Raw genomic sequence first — 21,219 nt, 5'->3', positions numbered from 1 at the left:
TATGGAAAGGTAAAATTTGTGCAACTAGTACAGAAAACAATATGAAAGTTCCTCAAAGTCAATAAAAGAACTACCATATGATCCAACAATTCCCCTTATGAATATTTCTAAAGAAAACAAAAACACTAATTTGAAAACATAATTGCACTCCCATGTTGACTGCAGTATATTTACAATGGCCAAGACAAGGAAACAGCCTTAGTGTCCACTGATGGATGAATGGGTAAAGCGAATACATACACACACACATTATGGAATGTTTTTCAGCCATAAATAAACGGATTTTTGCCATTTGCAGCTCACGGATGGACTCTGAGGGCATGATGCTAAGTCAGACAGACAAAGTCAAATACTGTTATGACCTCACTTATATATGGAATCTTAAAACAAAACAACACCCATGGACTTAGACATACAGAGAACAGATTCATGATAGCGAGAGGAGGGGGTTGGGGGTGAGTGAAGTGGGTGAAAAGGGTCAAAAGGTATATATTTCAAGGTATAAAATAAGTCCTGGAGTTCCCGTCGTGGCGCAGTGGTTAACGAATCTGACTAGGAACCATGAGGTTGCGGGTTCGGTCCCTGCCCTTGCTCAGTGGGTTAACGATCCGACATTGCCGTGAGCTGTGGTGTAGGTTGCAGACGTGGCTCAGATCTCGCGTTGCTGTGGCTCTGGCGTAGGCTGGTGACTACAGCTCCGATTCAACCCCTAGCCTGGGAACCTCCATATGCTGCCCAAAGAAATAGCAGAAAGACAAAAAAATAAATAAATAAAAATAAAATAAGCCCTAGGGATATAATGTATAATATTGTGACTATAGTTTATACTACCGTATTGCATATTTGGAAGCTGCTGACAATAAATCTTCAAAGTTATCTTCACAGGAAAAAATTTTCTAACTATGCACAGTGACAGATGTTTTAATCAGTGATTGTTGCCCAATTTATACAAATACCAAATCATGTTGTACTCCTGTAACTAATACAATGTATTATGTCAACTTTACCTCAATAAAAAATGCTAAAAAATAAAAATAAAAAATTTAATAAGCTTTAAATCATATAGACTATAAAATTTTGACAACAAAGTAAATTAAGAAATCTATTTAGGAGTTCCCGTCATGGCTAAATGGTTAGTGAATCCGACTAGGAACTATGAGGTTTCAGGTTTGATCTCTGGCCTTACTCAGTAGGTTAAGGATCCAGTGTTGCCATGAGCTGTAGTGTAGGTTGTGACGCAGCTCGGATCCTGCGTTGCTGTGGTTCTGGTGTAGGCTGGCGGTTACAGCTCTGATGAGACCCTAGGCTGGGAACCTCCATATGCTGCAGAAGCAGCCCTAGAAATGGCAAAAAGCCAAAAAAAAAAAAAAAAGAAAAGAAAAAGGAAAAAGAAATCTATTTAAGGTATTTAGGAAAACCTTAAATGCTTTGGAAATTAATAGTTAATAATTCAAAAGTATAAAATAATAATGAAATTTTTAAAATATTTAAACTTAATGTTAATTAAAATATAACATTCAAAATTGGTAGAGTGCAGCTGAAGTAGTGCTCCAAGAGAAACTTACAAATTCTCTTTTTTACTGAAGTGCAGTTTATTTACAATATTGTGTTAGTTTCAGAGGTAGAGCAAAGTGATTCAGTCATATTTTTTCAGGTTATTTTCCATTAGAGGTTATTATAAGATATTGAATATAGTTCCATGTGCTATATGGTAAATCCTTGCTGCTTATCTATTTCATAAATAGTGGTTTGCATCTATTAATGCCATACTCCTAATTTATCCCTCCTTCCTTCCTTTTCTCCTTTGGTAACCATAAGTTTGTTTTCTATGTCTATGAGTCTGTTTCTGTTTTGTACATAGATTAATTTGCATTATTTTTAGACTCTGTATATAAGTGATATCATGTAATATTTGTGTTATTCTGACTTCACTTTAGTATGATATTCTCTAGGTCCATCCATGTTGGTAGTTGATGCAAATGGTAGTATTTCATGCTTTTTTTACAGCTGAGTAATATTCCATTATATACAAATATCAACATCTTTTTAAGCCAATTGTCTGTTGATGGGCACTTGGGTTGATTCTGTCTTGGCTATTGCAGTGCTGCTATGAACATTGGGGTACATGTATCTTTTCAAGTTGTTTTCATCTTTTCTGCATATGTACCTAGGAGTGGAACCGCTGGATCATATGGTAACTCTATTTTCAGTTTTTTTAAGGAAACTTCATACTATTTTCCGTAATGGCTGCACCAATTTACATTCCCAATCACAGAGTAGGAGGGTTCCCTTTTCTCCACACGCTTTCTAGTATTTATTATTTGTAGACTTTTTGATGATGGCCATTTGGACCAGTATGGGGTGGTACCTCATTGTGGTTTTGATTTTCTCTAATATTTAGTGATGTTGAGCATTTTTTCATGTGCCTATTGGCCATCTCTATGTCTTCTTTGGCGAAATGTCTACTTAGGCTATGAACAACTTCAAGGTGACATTTGACAACCTGGATGAAATGGATATATTACAAGTTCTTGTGTACACCTACTTTTTTCATTTCCCTTTGGTATAAACTGCTGAGTTTATGTGGCAATTTGGAAATCAGGCCCTACTAAAATTGCTACAACTAAAAAGTCATAATGAACTATCAATCCTAAGTGCTGTCAAGGACTCTGAACAACTGGAATTTGTAGATACTGCCAGTGACACAGCCACTTTGAAAAGAATTTGTCTTGAAGTTTCGCAAACACTTACCAAATGATCAAGTATTTCCACTTCTATCCAAGAGAAATGAAAATATATATCCACACAAAAATTTTTACAGGAATGTTCAAAGAGCATTATGAAATGTCAGTCAAAACTGAAAGCTTTAAATAAAAATGTTCATCAACTGGTAAATAGATAAACAAAATTTGGTATAGCCATAAAATATAATATTTATTCAACAATTAAAAGGAATGAAATATTGATGTTAAGTAAAAGAAGCTATAAGCAAAAGATTGCATATAGTATGACTACAATTAAATGAAATGTCCAGAAAAGGCAAATCAACAGAGATAAACAGAACTTAGTATCAGCTGCCTGGGGCTAGGGCTAGAGCTGGGAATTGACTGAAAATCTGTACAGGGTTCTTTTTGTGATGATGAAAATGTTCTAAAACTAAGTTGTGCTGATGGTTACACAACTGCAAGTTTACTAAAAAGACAAAATATATACTTAAAATGGTGAATTTTATTAAATATAAATTATACCTTAATGAAGATCTTTTAAAAATGAATGGGAATTGAGGGGTAAGGAGTCTTGATTTTAGAGAATGAAATACAACAGTAGGGAGGAAGGAAGAGACTGTTGCTGTTGTACAACGTGTTAGAAGTGAATGAGAATTTTCCAGTGATGGAAGTGATTGGTGCCTTTTAAAAGAACAAATGGCTACTACTCAGTTCTAAGTTGTTCTCTAGACTGTGCTGCCGGAAAAAGAAATTGAGGAAGGCTATTAGGAGGTAAACCCAAAGAATAATAAGATGGAAAATAAGAAATAAAATATAAGAAAATTAAGAGTATCAATCAGACAGGTAAGTAGGCTAATATTACTAATATATTACTAATAGTTTCAGGAAGAAAACAGAGAAGAAAATGGAGATGAGAAACATCATCTAAGAAATAGCCACAAATTTCCACATCAGAAGAACCTAAGTCTTGAGACTGAAGAAATTCACTAATTGCTCAGGGGAAAAAACTGAGGAAAAAACAAAAAAAGACTACACAAAGGTACAACATTTGCAAATTTCAGAAAAGAAAAATACACAATCTAAAATATATCTAGAGCAACAACAGCAAAACAAAACAAAACGCAAATATTAAACAAAGACCTTCAGGAGTTCCTGTCATGGCTCAGTGGTTAACGAACCCAACTAGGAAACATGAGGTTGCAGGTTCAATCCCTGGCCCTGCTCAGTGGGTTAAGGATCCGGCTCAGAAATGGCTCAGATCCTGCATTGCTGTGGCTCTGGCATAGGCCGGCAGCTACAGCTCCAACTAGACCCCTGGCCTGGAAACCTCCATATGCCATAGGTGCAACCCTAGAAAGGGAAAAAAAAAAAAAAAGACCTTTATAAAGGGCCTTGGGGGATTGGGAATCAAAATGGCACTGGAGTTGATAGAATTAAGAGCCATTTAATACAGACTGCTAGGGGAATGCTTAATGAAGAAATGACAGCTAAATTTGCTGAAGAATTTTGTACCATTTTAACTTGCCTAGGAACATCAACCCCAGTCCAGCTTGCCTATGGTTGAAAATAGGCCTCATTCTTGGTACAGGTTCACAGTCCCAGAGAGAGCAGTAGAGACTTGTCTCAAATAATTGTAGTGGGTGTTTTTTGTTTTTGTTTTTGTTTTTTGACCTGTCTGGTAGCTCCTTCAGGAATCATCTCAAAGGACTTGCTTATATTTCACCTAAGAACTCTCCAGAGTCTGAGGCTACTTAATGAATCCATTTGTCAACACATTTATAGGGAAATGTATTAGCCACTTCCACCTAGGACAAAGGGTAACAACTGGAACAAACAAAAGGCAAAACGAAAAGCTTGGGAAGAAAGGCTAGGAAAAGAGATCTGTTTGGGAATAAGGGCACTGAAAGAATCTCAGATGTTTGGAGGAAGTTAGATAGACTCCTACTCAGAGAAAGGCTTGAGTATGCCCAAGCTCTTATCCCTGGCTTACCTTCAGGTCCCTCACAAGCAAAAAGTAAAGGCAAAGGCAGAGTTGTAAACTGCCTGACTTGAGTACTGAAGGCACACCCCAATACACATGCACAGAGGTCATACACAAATACTGAGAGAGAATTTTTTGTTTTGTTTTTTGGATCTAGGCATGGAAGGAAATCTTTGCTGAATCATTAGCTGACCATGAAGATATCACAAGAGACTAGAGCATCCACACATGACACATACAGACTTCATAATATTAGTTTAGAAAAGTCACTAAAGAAATGACAATTACAACAAGCAGCAACAACAGACCCTGGGAAGAGTGAAAAATTGGATCTCCACAGTTAGCATATTAACTGAAGTACAATACTGAAGCAAATAATTCACTAGAAAAGTTCAATACCAGGTATGAGGAGGCAAAAGAATCAGCAAATTTAAAAATTACAAGAGTTTCTATTGTGGCTCAGCAGGTCAAGAACCTGACTAGTATTCATGAGGATTCAGGTTTGATCCCTGGCCTCACTCAGTGGGTTAAGGATCCAGCATTGCTGTAAGCTGTGAGAGAGGTCACAGATATGGCTCAGCTCTGGCACTGCTGTGGCTGTGGCGCAGGCTGGCAGCTGCAGCTCTGATTTGGCCTGTAGCCTGGGAACTTTCATATGTCACAAGTTCAGCCTTAAAAAGAAAAAAGAAATATAAGTCAATGATATTATCCAGTCTGATGAATGGAAACATATAGAATGAAAAAAAAAAGGAACAGAGCCTAAGTTACCTATAGGAGCATATCAAGAATACCAAAAAAATAAATAAATAAATAATGCATAATGGAAGACCCAAGAGGAGAGGGGAAACAGAAAAAGCATGAAAAATATTTCAAGAAATAACAGCAGAAAAAATATTTCAAGAAATAACAACAGAAAACTTCCCAAATTTAATGAAATACACTGACACATTCAAGAAGCTCAATGAACTACGAATAGAATACACTCGAAGAGATTCACACTGAGATGCATTATAAGCAAATTGTTAAAAGCCTAAAAGAAATTCCTGAAGTTAGAGACAGCAGTAATTTACCACTTAAAAGCAATTCTCAATATTGGATAAAAAGCTGATTTCTCTTCTGAAACCATGGAAGCTAGAAGGCATTGGGATGACAAAGTTACTGAAAAAGCAAAAAAATCTGTCAACCAAGAACTGTTGGTTTATGTATAAAAAGGCATAATTATAAATCTAGGTTGATAGATTATACAATGTATAAAGACATGTACAAGTATGTATAAATATGAATAAATACAATAAAACATATAGATGTGATGTAGCTACGAGGAGTAAAATTCTATATAATACTGAAAATAAACCAATATTAATTCAAACAGGATTGTTATAAATTAAGTTATTCCCCAGTGCAACCATTAGGAAAATAACTAAAAAATTAAGGACAAGGGAAATAAAAATGATACACTAGGAAGAATCTATTAAACACAAAAGGAGGCATTAACGAAAGAACTGAAGACCAAAAAAGATAAACTACTTGAAGACAAATAACATAATGAATAGAGTTAACCCTTCCTTATCCGTTATTACATTAAATGTCTCAAACCCTCTAATTAAAAAGCAGATTGTCAGAATGGATTAAAATACGATTCAATTGTATATTGTCTAAAGATACTCCCTTAGAGCCAATCACAAAAATAAGTTGAAAAGTGAAAGAATTAAAAAGATATTTGAGGCATACAGCAACCAAGAGTGGGTATACTAACTTAGATTAAAAAAAAAAACTTTAAACAATAAAAAACAAACATTAACAATTTTTACAGGGGTAAGTTCATTAAGAAGATAACAATTATAAACATATATGTACCTAACAAAAGCAGGGAAAACTGACAGAATTGAAGGATCAAATAGGCATTTTAACAGTAACAATTGGAGACTTCGAAGCCCATAATGAATGATAAACTAGACAGAATATCAACAAGGAAAGAGAGGACAAGAACACTATAAGCCAAATAGACCTAGCAGAAATAGAACACTTCACTCAATAACAGCAGGATATACATTCTTCTGCAGTACACATGAAACATTCTACAGGACAAACCATTTGTTAGACCACAGAAGAAAAGAAATCTCAGTAAATTTTAAAACACTGGCATCATACAAAGTATCTTCTCTGACCGCAATGGACTGAAACTAGAAACCAATAAAAGAAGTAAAATTGGAAAATTTTAAAAATGTGTGGACCCTCATCTGCACTGTCTCCTATAACCTTCTGGCTGACACATATGTCCAGACTGAGTTCTCACAGATGGTCCTGTACCTGTACTGTGCCCCTTACACCCTGGAACTCAACTACTGCCAGAAGCTTATCCAAAAGAAACTCACTTGAACATCTCAGAAAAGAAAATCATGGACTTGGAGAAGAGACTTGTGGCTGCCTGATGGGAGGGGGAGGGAGTGGGAGGGATCGGGAGCTTGGGCTTATCAGACACAACTTAGAATAGATTTACAAGGAGATCCTGCTGAATAGCATTGAGAACTTTGTCTAAATACTCATGTTGCAACAGAAGAAAGGGTGGGGGAAAATGTAATTGTAATGTATACATGTAAGGATAACCTGAGCCCCTTGCTGTACTGTAGGAAAATAAAAAAAAAATTATAGAAAAAAAAAAAAAAAGGAACTCACGGGCTACAATGCTGACCTCGTCTGTTTGCAGGAAGTTGACCGCAATGTGTTTACAGACAGCTTGGTGCAGGCCTTCAAGGCCTTTGGGCTGGAGGGGGTGTTTCAAATCAAGCAGCACGAAGGCCTCGCTACTTTTTACCAAAAGTCCAAGTTCAACCTCCTTAGCCAGCATGACATTGCTTTCCATGAGGCCCTGCAGTCTGACCCACTTCACAAAGAACTGCTAGAGAAACTGGTTTTGTACCCATCAGCACAGAAGAAGGTGCTTCAGAGATCTTCTGTCCTTCAGGTTTCTGTTCTTCAGTCTACAAAGGACTCCTCTAAAAACATATGTGTTGCTAATACCCATCTCTACTGGCAGCCCAAAGGTGGGTACATTCGTCTCATTCAAATGGCAGTAGCCTTGGCTCATGTTAGACATGTCTCTTGTATTTTGTATCCTGGCATACCAGTTATATTTTGTGGGGACTTTAATAGTACCCCATTAACAGAAATGTATCACTTTGTCATCAATGGCAACATTCCAGAGGATCATGAAGCCTGGGCTTCCAATGGGGAAGAAGAACCAAGCAACATGTTTCTTACCCATTTCTTCAAAATGAAAAGTGCTTGTAGTGAACCTGCTTACACAAATTATGTTGGTGGTTTTCACGGATATCTGGATTACATTTTCATTGACTTAAAAGCTTTAGAGGTTGAACAAGTGATTCCATTACCAAGTCATGAAGAAATCACCACCCACCAGGCCTTACCTAGTGTTTCCCATCCTTCTGATCATACAGTACTTGTGTGTGAATTAAAATGGAAACAGCCTTGTGTTTAACGGAATTTAAGACTGCTTTAGTAGGAAATTTAATATGAATCAAAGCTTATGTGTAACCTTTAATGGAAAACTAGACACCAAGGTAAAATATTCTTACAATAAAAAATAAATAAAAATAAAAAATGTGTGGAAATTTCCATAGTGGTTGTACCAATTTACATTCCCACCACCAATGGAAGAGGGTAACTTTTCCTCCATACCCTCTCCAGCATTTGTTATTTGTTGACTTGTTAATGATGGCCATTCTAACTGGTGTGAGGTGGTACCTCACTGTAGTTTTGATTTGCAATTCTCTAATATACGATGTTGAGTATTCTTTCATGTGCCTGTTGGTCATCCATATGTCTTCTTTGGAGAAATAACTATTTAGGCCTTCTGCCCATTTTTCAATTAGATTGTTGGTTTTCTTGTTATTGAGTTACAAGAGTTGTTTGTGTATTTTAGAGATTAGGCCCTTGTCTGTTGCATTGCTAGCAAAGATTTTCTCCAATTCTGTGGGTTGTCTTCTCGTTTTTTAATGGTTTCCTTTGCTGTGCAAAAGCTTCTGAGTTTAATTAGGTCCCAATGGTTTATTTGTGTCTTTATTGTCATTATTCTAGGAGGTGGATCAAACAAGATGTTGCTGTGATTTATGTCAAAGAGCATTTCTTCCTATGTTCTCCTCTAGGAGTTTTATATTATCTGGACTGATATTTAGGTCTTTAATCCATTTTGAGTTTATTTTTGTATATGGTGTTAGACAGTGTTCTAATTTCATTCTTTTACATATAGCTTTCCAGTTTTCCCAGCACTATCTTTCTTCCAGTGTATGTTCTGTCCTCCTTTGTCACAGATTACTTGACCATAGGTACTTGGGTTTATATCTGGGCTTTCTATCCTCTTCCATTGGTCTATATTTGTTTTTGTGCCAATACCATATTGTTTTGATGACTGTAGCGTTGTAGTACTGTCTAAAGTCAGAAAGCTTGATTGCTCCATTTTTGTTTTTCTTTTTCAAAATTGCTTTGGCTATTCAGGGTCTCTTGTGTTTCCATACACATTCGAAAATATTCTGTTCCAGTTCTGTGAAGAATGTCTTTGGTAATTTGATAGGGATTGCACTGAATCTGTAGACTGCCTTGGGTAGTACAGTCACTTTCACAATTGATTCTTCTAATCAAAGAGCATGGTAAATCTTTCCATTATGGAGGTACCTCAGAAAACTAAATGCAGAGATACCATATGATTCAGCAATTCCACTGCTGGGCATACATACAGAGAAAACTCATTGAAAAAGATACATGAACCCCTATATTCATAGCAGCACTATTTTGGAATGGATTAGTGATGAGATCCCACTGTGTAGCACTAGGAACCATGAAAAAAAATACTTTAAAAAATGGAAATATATCCCATGTTCATGGATTGGAAGATTTAATGTTGTTAAGATGGCAATAATGCCCCCAAATGATCTACAAATCCAATGCCATCCCTTCAAAATTCCAACAACCTGTTTTCGGCAGAAATGGAAAAGCAGATCCTAAAAAATACATGGAACTGCGAGGGCTCTCAAATAACCAAACAACTGGAAAAAAAACAAAGTTGGAAGACACATTATCTACCAATTTCAAAACTTACCATAAAGCTATAGTAAACAAAGCCTGTGGTTTGGACATAAGGGTAAACATACAGATCAAGTGAACAGAACCAAAAGTCCAGGAGTAAACACATAAACCTATGGTCAAAAGTTTTCAACAAGTGATGAGACAACTGGAAAGCCAATGCAAAAATAAATAAACTTGGTGTCTTACCATTTTCCAACAACATGTCTTTTACCTCCCAAGGTAGGTTTATCCCAAGGTATTTTATTTTTGTTGATGTGACTGTAAATGGGATTGTTTCTTTTATTTCTCTTGCTGATCATTAGTTGTTAGTGTATAGAAATGAAACAGAACAGTGTATTATTTTTTATCCTGCAACTTTAATAATTCATTGATGAGCTCCAGTGGTGCTTTTATGGCATCTTTAGGATCTTTCATGTCATCCTCAAACAGTGACAGTTTTACTTTTCCAGTTCTCTTTTGGATTCATTTTTTTTGTCTGATTGCTGTGGCTAGGTCTTCCAACATCATGCTGAACCAAAGTGGTGAGAGCGGTCATCCTTGTCTTCTTCCAGATCTTAAAGGAAATGTGTTTTCAGCTTTAAGCTTTTTTTTTTTTTTTCAGGATGTTGAATTTTGTGAAAAGATTTTTATCTAATGAGATGATCATATGATTTTTATTCTGCAATCTATTAATGTCGGATATCACATTGATTTATTTGTGAATTCTGAAAAATCCTTGAATCCCTGAAATAAATCCCACTTGCTTATGGTGTATGATACTTTTGGTGTATTGTTGGACTTGGTTTGCTAATATTTTGATGAAAGAAACTGAAGATGACAAAAACAGATGGAAAGATATACTTTGTTCATGAACTGAAAGAATATTAATATTATTAAAATGACTATACAGCCCAAGACAATCTATACATTCAGATGCAATCTCTATCAAAATATCAGTGGCATTTTTCACAGAAACTAGAATGATTTTAAAATTTCTATGGGAATACAAAAGACCTCTGAATAGCCAAAACAATCTTGGGAAGAGGAATAGAACTGAAGGAATCATGCTCCCTGACTTCAGACTATACTACAAAGCTACAGTAATCAAGACACTATAGATATTACAGTATAGCACAGGGAACTAAATTCAATATCCTGTAATAAACCATAATGAAAAATATTATGAAAAGGAAAATGTATGTATAACTGAATCGCTTTGCTGTACATCAGAAACTAATACAACATTGTAAATTGAGTACACTTCAATTTAAACAAAAACAGTATAGTAATGGCACACAAAAAGAGACACATGGGTCAATGGAATAGAATAGAGAGCATAGAAATAAACCCATGAACTTATGATCAATTAATCTACCACAAAGGAAGCAACACTAAACAGTGGAGAAAAGAGAGTACCTTCAATAAGTGGTGCTGGGAAAACTGGATAGGCACACATAAAAGAATGAAACTAAAACAGTCTCTAATACCATATACAAAAATAAACTCAAAATGGTTCAAAGACCTAAATATAAAACCAGAAACCATAAGACTCCTAGAATAAAACATAGATGGAATACTCTTTGATACAAATTGTGGCGATATTTCTTGGAGTTGTCTCGCAAAGCAAAGGAAATAAAAGCAAAATTAAACAAATCAGTCCTCTTAAAAACTTCTGATGATAAGGAGTTCATATTCAAAATATATAAACCGCTCATACAATTTAATGTCAAATAAATAACCCAATTAAAAATGAGAAAACACCTGAATAGACAGTTTTTCAATAAGCCATACAAATGGCCAACCAGCACATGAAAAGTTGTCCAATATTGTTAATCATTAGAGAAATGCCAATTAAAATCAGTGAGATATCACTTTTAGGAAAGTCAGAAAAGCTATCATAAAAAAGAATCCAGGGAGTTCCTGCCATGGCGCAGCAGAAACAAATTCGACTAGGTACCATGAGGTTGTGGGTTCGAGCCCTGGCCTCACTCAGGGGGTTATGGATCCAGTGATGCCATGAGCTGTGGAGTAGATCACAGACTTGGCTTGGATCTGGCATTGCCATGGCTGTGGTGTAGGCCGGCAGCTATAGCTCTGATTACACCCCTAGTCTGGGAACCTCCATATGCCATAGGTGCGGCCCTAAAAGGCAAAAAAAAAAAAAAAAAAAAAAAATTAAAAAAATTTTACAAAATAAAGAAGAATACAAATGTTGGTAAGGATGTAGAGAAAAGGGAACCTTTGTACACTTTTGGTGGCAATATAAATTGGTGTAGTCACTAAGGAAAATAGAATAGGTATTTCTCAAAAAAACTAAAAATTGAACTATCAGATGACCCAGGAATTCCTGGGTATTTTTTTATTTGATTATATTTTCCTGGTTATTTATTTAATAAATTCTTGGGTATTTATTTGAAAAAAAATGAAAACACTAATTTGAAAGAGTACATGCATCCCAATGCTCAAGGCAGCAACCTGAGTATGCATCCAACAAATGAGTGGATAAAGAAAATGTGGCATATATACACTATAGAGTATCACTCAGCCATAAAAAAATAAGTTTGCCATTTGCTACAACATGGATGGACGTGGAGGGTATTATGCTAAGTGAAATAAGTCAGATAGAAAAAAAGACAAATACTATATGATACCACTTATGTGTGGAATCTAGAAAATAAAAACTATTAAATATAACAAAAAAGAAAGAGACTCATAGATATATAGAACAAATTAGTGGTTACCAGTAAGGAGAGGGAAAGGAGAGACAGTATAGGGGTAGGGTATTAAAATATACAAACTACTATATATAAAATTATTAAGTTACAGGGATATACAGTACAACAGAGGGAGTATAGCCAATATTTTACAGTAACTATACATGGAAAAAACTGATTCAGTATGTTGTACACCTGAAACTTATATAATATTGTACACCAACTATACCTCAATAACAAAAGTGAATGTGGGCTTATAACTCACACTATATACAAATATTAACTCAAAATGGATCTAAGACCCAAATGTAAGAGTTAAAACTATAAAACTCATAGTGATAAATATTTATGAGGTTTCTTCGGGGGTGAAAAGAGTGTTCTTGAATTAAATAGTGGTGATGATTACACAATATTGTACATTTAAAATGGTTTAAAGCAGGTTAGAGTTTGCCAGTGGCTACACAGAGGAGAGAACTGGGGGGTGGGGGGGTGGGGTTACTGCTTCATGGGTATGAGGTTTCTTCAGGGGTGAATAAAAGTTCTCAAATTAGATAGTGGTGATGGCTGCATGATATTATACATTTAAAATGGTTAAATTTCCTCCAGGGGAAAATATACCAAGTGATGTATCTGATCATAAGGAAATATTATACAAACATGTGGCAGAGTTGTTGGAACGACTGAAGGGCAAAGTTAACAAGTTATATAGAAAAACAAGGCAAACATTAGGTCCAGGAAAAATGATAGATTGTATAAAACAGAGACATGCACCTCTTGGCTAAGCAACTACTTTATAGGCAAATAATATAAAGACTGATAATGCTTTATCTGAAAATTATGAAGTAACTATGTGATACGGAGAGGTTAGATAGAAGAGCTAAAGAAGTGAGAAGACTGACGAGGAAGACATAAGTTCTCATATTTCAAAAGAGGCCATCAAAATATGATATCAAAAAATGAGAAACATGGAGTTCCCATTGTGGCTCAGCAGGTTAAGAACCCGACATAGTCTCTGTCAGGATGTGGCTTTGATCCCTGGCCTAGCTCAGTGGGTTAAGGTTCTGGTGTTGCCACAGCTATAGCGTAGGTCACAGATGTGGCTGATAGTGGTGTTGCCATGACTGTGGCACTGGCCTGCAGCTGCAGTTCCAATTCAACCCCTAGCCCAGGAACTTCCATAGTGCTCCAGGTGTGGCCATAAAAAGGAAAAAAAATGAGAAACATGGAAATAATTTAAATATTTTACTGAGAATGTACAGTTAAATACTAGAATAAAATGCTAATAAGAGTATTTTAATAAATGGTTAACTTTTAAAATTACATACATAGATTGTCAAAAATTTGGAAACTAAATGAATAAATAATCTGTTTTACTAAAAAGTAGCTGGGTAGGAGAGGCTATCAGATCTTCCCAAGAACAGTTCTTCCTTTCCCCATCAGTAATAAAATTAGCTGGCTACAAAGTTAAAGATTACATTTCCAGTCTGCTTTGTACAGCATGACTAAGCTCTGGCCAGTGAGGCATTAAGTTGAAGTGAAATATGCAATTTATGGGTCATAACTTTTAAGAAGAACTTTCTTCGCCACTTACTTCCTGATGGCTAGAAAGGGGACATGCTGGCTGGAGTAGAGTTATTCATCTTGACCATGTGGTAAAGAGGGAAAAGCCATACAACAGTGTAATACTGGGGACAGCAGCAACATCACAGTACAGAATGAGTATACCAGCTCAAAATTTTACATGATACAAAAGATACAGAAATAAACTTCTGTCTTGCTAAAGCCACTGTTATTATGATCTCCCCTTTAGAGCAGTTAAACCTAGAGCCTAATACAGACAGAAATCAACCAAAATAATATTTAAAATATCTTATATATATATTTAAGTTTTATAGCTAAGCAAATATTAATTTTACATGAATGCTAAGACTCTCTTATGAAATTTGGGAATTATGGTAAAAATTTACCTTTTTTAACTGAAGACTGATGTTGTTGTTCATTAAGACCTTGAGAAAAGGCTTGCATTCCATTCGTTTTACACTATTGAAAGAAAAAGAAAATACATTTTTTAACTAGGGTTTAAAATTTTTATATAACCTTTTTGTTACCATCCAAAAATATTTTCCTAAACAGTCAAAGCATTAGTCAAGACATATTTTGGGGCTAAGGATAAGCAACCTTACTAAGAACATCTATTAAAAATAAGCAACAAGGAGTTCCCGTCGTGGCGCAGTGGTTATCGAATCCAACTAGGAACCATGAGGTTGCGGGTTCGGTCCCTGCCCTTGCTCAGTGGGTTAACAATCTGGCATTGCTGTGAGCTGTGGTGTAGGTTGCAGACGTGGCTCGGGCGTAGGCCGGTGGCTACAACTCCGATTCGACCCCTAGCCTGGGAACCTCCATATGCCGCGGGATCGGCCCAAGAAATAGCTAAAAGACAAAAAAAAAAAAAAGCAACAAAAACATCTTTCAAAATAAATTCACATATAATTATAACTACTTTGTCATTATTATAATTATTTTTGGAAGGAAACAAAAAGCCAAAGATGAATTATTTGATCATAAAGATAAATAATTCCAAAGTAATTAAAAATAGGTTTTAGTTCATGAAAACAGATATTTGTTAAAAAGATGCAATGATATTAGAGTATTTACTTTATTTCATCTCATGTGAAGTAATTTTTGATGTCAGTCTACAAGCATATGGGCTATTTCATCTAACACTTTGGAAACAGGGAAAATAAGAAAAAACTACTTTAGCCAATGAGGCAAAGAGAAAGCAGAAACATTGGTAGAATTCAATGTCTTGGGGAGGGGGAGGCATTAGCCCAGTTTTCTAGACCTACTCGCAGGACCATCTTTATTGTGAGATTGGCAAATTAATCTGATGACCTTAGAAAAAATCTATTTTTTAACTAACTCCTTTTGATTCCATGCTCACTAAGCAGTATTTTGATTACAATTTAGCTTCCCATAAATCTCCTGAGACCAGATACTACACTAGTGAAAACAGTAACAAATCACAGAGCACAAGACAGCAAGATTTCTCATAAAATAACAGGCTTTCTTATTTTATAAACAAGTTCCATGAATTTGGTCAATATGATCTACCCCTAAGAGATGATCTCCCTTTATGCTGACAAATATCAGTTAGCAAACAGTAAACGTGACCCGAGACCAAGGTAATTCACCAAGGTGGGATTCTTTGGAGACATCTGTCCTAAAAAATAAAGACCTCTGCTCCATTAATCACTATACCAGCAAGTTGCAGCTCATTCCTTATATATCCGCAAATTCAAACAAGGTAACTTTGCCTAAAGTCCAAAGGATTAATTATCTACCCTATGACACAATGAAGAGTAGTGAGGTAATTCTCCACTACTCAGATACCAGAAAAAAATCAAATTTAGAATTTTTAAATTTTTAAATAGCAGTAAGAAAAGATAGAAAAATACCAAAGATTCTGGTTTTCCAAAGTTCTGCCTTTTAGATTTAAAAAAAACTGTAATATAAATTATATGGTCCTTTAAAAAATTAATTTCTTAAATTTGAAAATTTCGGCAGAGGCAGACTTTACTATATATGCAACACTACTTAAATATAAGATCTAAAATCAAACTCAAAAGTAAACTGTAATCAAAAAAAAAATCAAGAAAACAATCTCTCTAAAATAGTATCAGAAAAATAAAACACTTAGGAATGAATTTAACAAAGGCAGTGAAGTATCTGTATATGGAACACTGTAAGACACTGATTAAAGAAATTAAAGATGATATAAATAAAAGATACCCTGTAACTATTAAGTGGTAGTACTGTCCATACTACCTGAAATGATCTGCAGATTCAATGCAATCCCTATCAAAATTAAAATAGCATTTTTCATAGAAATAGAAAAAAAGTCCTAAAATTTACACAGAATCCCCAAAGACCCTGAGTAATCAAAGTAAACCTGAGTAAGAACAAATATGGAGACATTACATTCTGTGATTTCAAACTGTATTTCTTTTTTCCTTAGAACTTACTATTTTTTAATTCTTTATTATAGTTGATTTACAATGTCCTGTCAATTTCTGCTGTATAGCAATATGATCCAGCTATACATATATATATCTATAAAACATTCTTTTTCTCACATTATCTTCCATCATGTTTCAACACAAGTGATTGGACATAGTTCCCTGTGCTATACAGCAGGACCTCATTGTTTATCTGCTCCAAATGGACTAGTGTTCATCTACTAAACCCCAACTCCCAGTCCATCCCACTCCCTCTCCCTCCCCCTTGGCAACAATAAGTCTGTTCTCCATGTCCATGAGTTTGTTTCTTTTATGTAGACAGGTTCATTTATGCCATATATTAGAGTCCACATATAAGTGGTATCATATGGCACTTGTCTTTCTTGTCTGACTCACTTCATTTAGTATGAGACTCTCTAGTTCCACCCACATTATGCTGCAAATGGCATTGTCATTTTTATGACTGAGTAGTATTTCATTGTGTACATTTACCACATCTTCTTAATCCATCCAACTGTCAATGGACATTTAGGTTCTTTCCATGTCTTGGCTATTGTGAATAATGCTGTGATGAACATAGGGGTGAGTTTATCTTTTTCAATGAAAGTTCTGTCCAGATATGTCCAGGAATGGGATTGCTAGATCATATTTTAGTTTTATATTTAGTTTTCTGAGATATCTCCATACTGTTTTCCACAGAGGTTGTACCCATTCCTACCAAGAGTATAGGAGGCGTCCCTTTTCTCCACACCCTCTCTAGCATTTGTTATTTGTAGACTTATTAATGATAGCCATTCTGACTGATGTGAAGTGGTAACTCATTATAGTTTTGATTTGCATTTCTGTAATAATTAGTGATGTTGAGAATTTTTTCTAATACTACAAACTATATTTTAAAGCTCTAATAATCAAAATAGTCCAGTTCTGGCATAATAGACCCAAAGACTAACAGAACAAAATAGCCACAAAATAAATCCACACATATACATTTAACTAATCTTTGACAAGGGAGCTAAGAATATACAATGGAGAAGGGATAGTCTCTTCAAAAAAAATAAGAAAATTGGATATCTACATGCAAAAGAATGAAACTGGACCCTTATCTTGCATTACACACAAAAAAAAAATGAATTCAAACTATATTAGAGACAAATATAAGACATGCACTCATAAAAACCCTAGAAGAAAACATAGGGGAAAAGCTCCCTGTGTTTGCTCTTGGCAATAATTTTTTTAGATATGACATCAACAATATAAGCAACAAAAGCAAATATAAATAAGTGCAACTACATCAAACTAAAAAGCTTCTGCACAGCAAAAGAAACAATCAACAAAATTAAAAGGTAACCTACAGAATGGGGAGAAAATACCTGCAAACCATATATCCAATAAGGAGTTAATACCCAAAGTATATAAGGAATTCATACAATTCAATAGCAAAAAAAAATCTGATCAAAAAGTGGTCAGAGGACCTGAATAAATATTTTTCCAAAGAAGACATACAAATGACCAAGAAGTACATGAAAAGATGGTCAACATCACTAATCATTGGGGTGATGTAAGTCAAAACTACAATGAGATATCACCTTACACCTGTTAGACTGAATATTAACAAAAATGTAGGTGGGGAGATCCCGTTGTGGTATGGCACTTTAAGAGCCAGCATTGTCTATGTGGTGGTGTGGGTTCAATCCCCTGCCTGGCTTAGGGGTTAAGGATCTCGCATTGCCGCGCAGCTATGGAATAGGTCAGATTCAATCCCTGGCCCAGAAACTTCCAAATGCTGTGGGTGTGGCCTAAATAGATAAATAAAAGTGTGTGTGAGTGTATAAGTGATAACAAGTATTGACAAGACTGGGAAAAAGGGGATTCTTGTACACTGTTGGTGGGTGTATAAATTGGTACAACTACTATGGAAAGCAGTATGAAAACATAAAACTACCACGTGATGTAGTAATCCCACTTCTGGGTATATATCCAAAGTAAAATAAGTTACTATTAAAGACAGTGCACTCTCATGTTTACTGCAGCATTATTCACAAAAGACAAGGTGTGGAAGCAGCCTAAGTGTCCATCAATATATCATATTTATATATATGAGTATTATTCTATGAATAATGGAATATTATTCAGCCAAAAAAAGAAGAAAAATTCTGCCATTTGTAACAACACAGATAAAACTGGAGGACATTATGCTTAGTGAAATCAGTCAGACACAGAAACACAAATATTGTATAATATCACTTATATATGAAATCTAAAAAACTCCAACTCATAGAATCAGAGAATAGCATGGTGGTTTACCAGGAGCTGGAGGTAGGGGAAATGGTCAAAGGGTACAAATTTTCAATTATAAGATCAATAAGGAGTTCCCGTCGTGGCGCAGTGGTTAATGAATCCGACTAGGAACCATGAGGTTGCGGGTTCGGTCCCTGCCCTTGCTCAGTGGGTTAACGATCCGGCGTCGCCGTGAGCTGTGGTGTAGGTTGCAGACACGGCTTGGATCCCGCGTTGCTGTGGCTCTGGCGTAGGCCGGTGGCTACAGCTCCGATTCAACCCCTAGCCTGGGAACCTCCATATGCCACGGGAGCGGCCCAAGAAATAGCAACAACAACAACAACAACAAAAAGACAAAAGACAAAAAGAGGAAAAAAAATAAAATAAAATAAGATCAATAAGTTCTGAGGATCTAACACACAGCATAGTGATGATAATTATATTGTATTATACACTTAAAATTTGCTGAGAAAGTAGATCATAACACATACAAAAAAAATGTTAACCACATGATGTAAGGAACTGTGGTAATCATATCACAATGTATGTATCTATTAAATCATCAGGTTGTATACCTTTTTAAAAAAATCATGTTATACAACCTAAATATCTTAAATTTGTATTTGTTAATCATATCTCAAATTTTAAAAAGTAAATTTACTTTGTCATGTCTGCACATAATAAAAATATATATTACTTCAAATCTTTCACACACCTACTAAAATTTTATAAAATGATTATGTGTTATTTAATTATCATAATCTTACAAGGAAATAAGGCAAAAGTTATTATCACCATATTACGGGCAACAGAAATCAAGATAAGTGTTTGGTAACAAACCCAAAAGTATATAGCTAAGAGATAGATGAGCTAGCTTTTGAAACTCAGGGCAACTACAAGTAGTTATGAAGGCTGTGCATCTACAGGGGCACCATTCCCAGCATACATGTTGCAGATTTCATAGCAGATGGTGGCAGAGTATTTTATTCTAAAAAAATCTGTATTCTAATTCTTGTAAAAGCACCAAATGTGTAGTAGTGGCCCTACTAATAAACCCACTCATTTAACAAACACAGAGTGCCTATTACATGACTGGCACTGTGCTTTGTACTGGGAATACAAAGATGAACGTGACATTCCAGTATGTGTTTTCAGAGGGCTCACAAAATAAAAGGTAGGCAGAAAAATAAAATGTCAAGTCACAATAAAACTTGAGAACTCAGTTCTATAATAAATATATGCAGAAGTGCAATGGAAGGGTTATCAAATTTGACTTAGAAATTTCTAGAAAGGCTTTACATAGGAAGTGATGCTTAAACAACACTAGTAGGATTAACAGGAGTTATGTTGATTGACAAGTAAAAAATGAATGTTTATGAAAGAAAAGCAGCCTTGTGCTAGATAGCATAGGATAACATGACTAGTTTTTAGGAAATGAAAAAAGTTGAACAGGCTTTAGTAAAGCAAAATAAACATCAGTGGTTCGGGTATTTTTGTTTGTTTGTTTGTTTTTTAGTTTTTTAAGTCAAGGCTCTTTGTAATTTGTGATACAATACCTGGATATTCTATTTAGCCTTTTCAATTTCATAGGAAAAATGTTTCTAGACCCTATCACCCATCTTAAACAAATTTACACCACTAAAATAAGGAAGGAGAACAGGAAAAGACAAATTCACATCAACATCCATTCCTAAAACAAAAATTAAAAGAGTAAGATTTATAAACACTATCAAAAGACAAAAGGTAAATAGGAAAAGTACTTTAACTCATAAAGACCTAATTTCTGTAGTATGAAAGAGCTCCTAAAAGAGTTTTCTGGTGGCCTAAAGGATAAAGGAACTTGATACCATGACTGCTGTGGCTCAGTCACTGCTCTGGTGCAAAGTTTGATCCCTGGACCAAGAACAACTGCATGCCACAAGTGCAGCCCAAGAAATAAAAATAAAAAATAAAAGAGCTCCTAGGGAAACAATGGGGGGAAATATCATATAAAAAAAAAGAATGGACAAAGGCCATGAACTGGTAATACAGATGAAAGGAAATTCATATTACTAAGTGATCAAGATGGCCGCAAATTCTTAACATTCCTCCTACCCCAAGTAAATTCTTTATCTCCTTTTCTTGACTCTATGCAAGCTCTGTGATTGCTCAGACCAATCTAATATGACAGACATGACACTGTGCTGGCTTCCAGGCCTTAATCTTAAAACCCAGACATGGTGCTATAGAGACCCCAAGCCACTTGAAGAAGCCATCTGTAAGTGTTTCCTCCAGTCTACAGGAGGACTAAATCCAAGCCGACAGCCAGCATCAACTACCAGCCATGTGAGTGAGCCATCTAGCCATCCAGTCCAGTCCAGTGTTTCAAGCACTCCCAATCCATATGCTATCTGATTGAAACCACACTACTAAGAAATGGCCAC

At 35.4% G+C, this 21,219-nt stretch overlaps 2 protein-coding genes across 2 annotated transcripts in view; one reads left to right on the top strand and one right to left on the bottom strand.

The window, feature by feature from the left end:
• Nucleotides 1–21,219, bottom strand: part of C6H8orf88 (chromosome 6 C8orf88 homolog) — a 59,059-nt gene that overhangs the window by 9,950 nt on the left and 27,890 nt on the right. The window contains exon 4 of the mRNA XM_047783632.1: nt 14,471–14,543. Coding sequence (XP_047639588.1) covers nt 14,471–14,543 — 73 coding nt within the window. The remainder of the gene's footprint in view (nt 1–14,470; nt 14,544–21,219) is intronic.
• On the top strand, nt 5,832–8,206 carry LOC125130020 (2',5'-phosphodiesterase 12-like). Its single transcript, XM_047785383.1, has 3 exons — nt 5,832–5,909; nt 6,895–7,069; nt 7,371–8,206. Exons 1-3 carry the CDS (start codon nt 5,832–5,834, stop codon nt 8,204–8,206), a joined length of 1,089 nt encoding a protein of 362 aa, XP_047641339.1.

The sequence above is a fragment of the Phacochoerus africanus genome, chromosome 6 (assembly GCF_016906955.1).
Source record: "Phacochoerus africanus isolate WHEZ1 chromosome 6, ROS_Pafr_v1, whole genome shotgun sequence".
Taxonomy (NCBI): domain Eukaryota; kingdom Metazoa; phylum Chordata; class Mammalia; order Artiodactyla; family Suidae; genus Phacochoerus; species Phacochoerus africanus.
Note: the sequence above shows the minus strand (reverse complement) of the source record. Positions and strands in the feature narration are given on the sequence as shown.

Excerpts from the sequence above, each read along its gene's own strand:
- LOC125130020 (XM_047785383.1), top strand. The coding sequence starts at position 5,832 with ATGGAAGCTAGAAGGCATTGGGATGACAAAGTTACTGAAAAAGCAAAA. Across the intron at positions 5,910-6,894 it reads ACCAAGAACTGTTGGTTTAT|AAACCAATAAAAGAAGTAAA; the intron begins GTATAAAAAGGC and ends GACTGAAACTAG. Across the intron at positions 7,070-7,370 it reads CTACTGCCAGAAGCTTATCC|AAAAGGAACTCACGGGCTAC; the intron begins AAAAGAAACTCA and ends GAAAAAAAAAAA.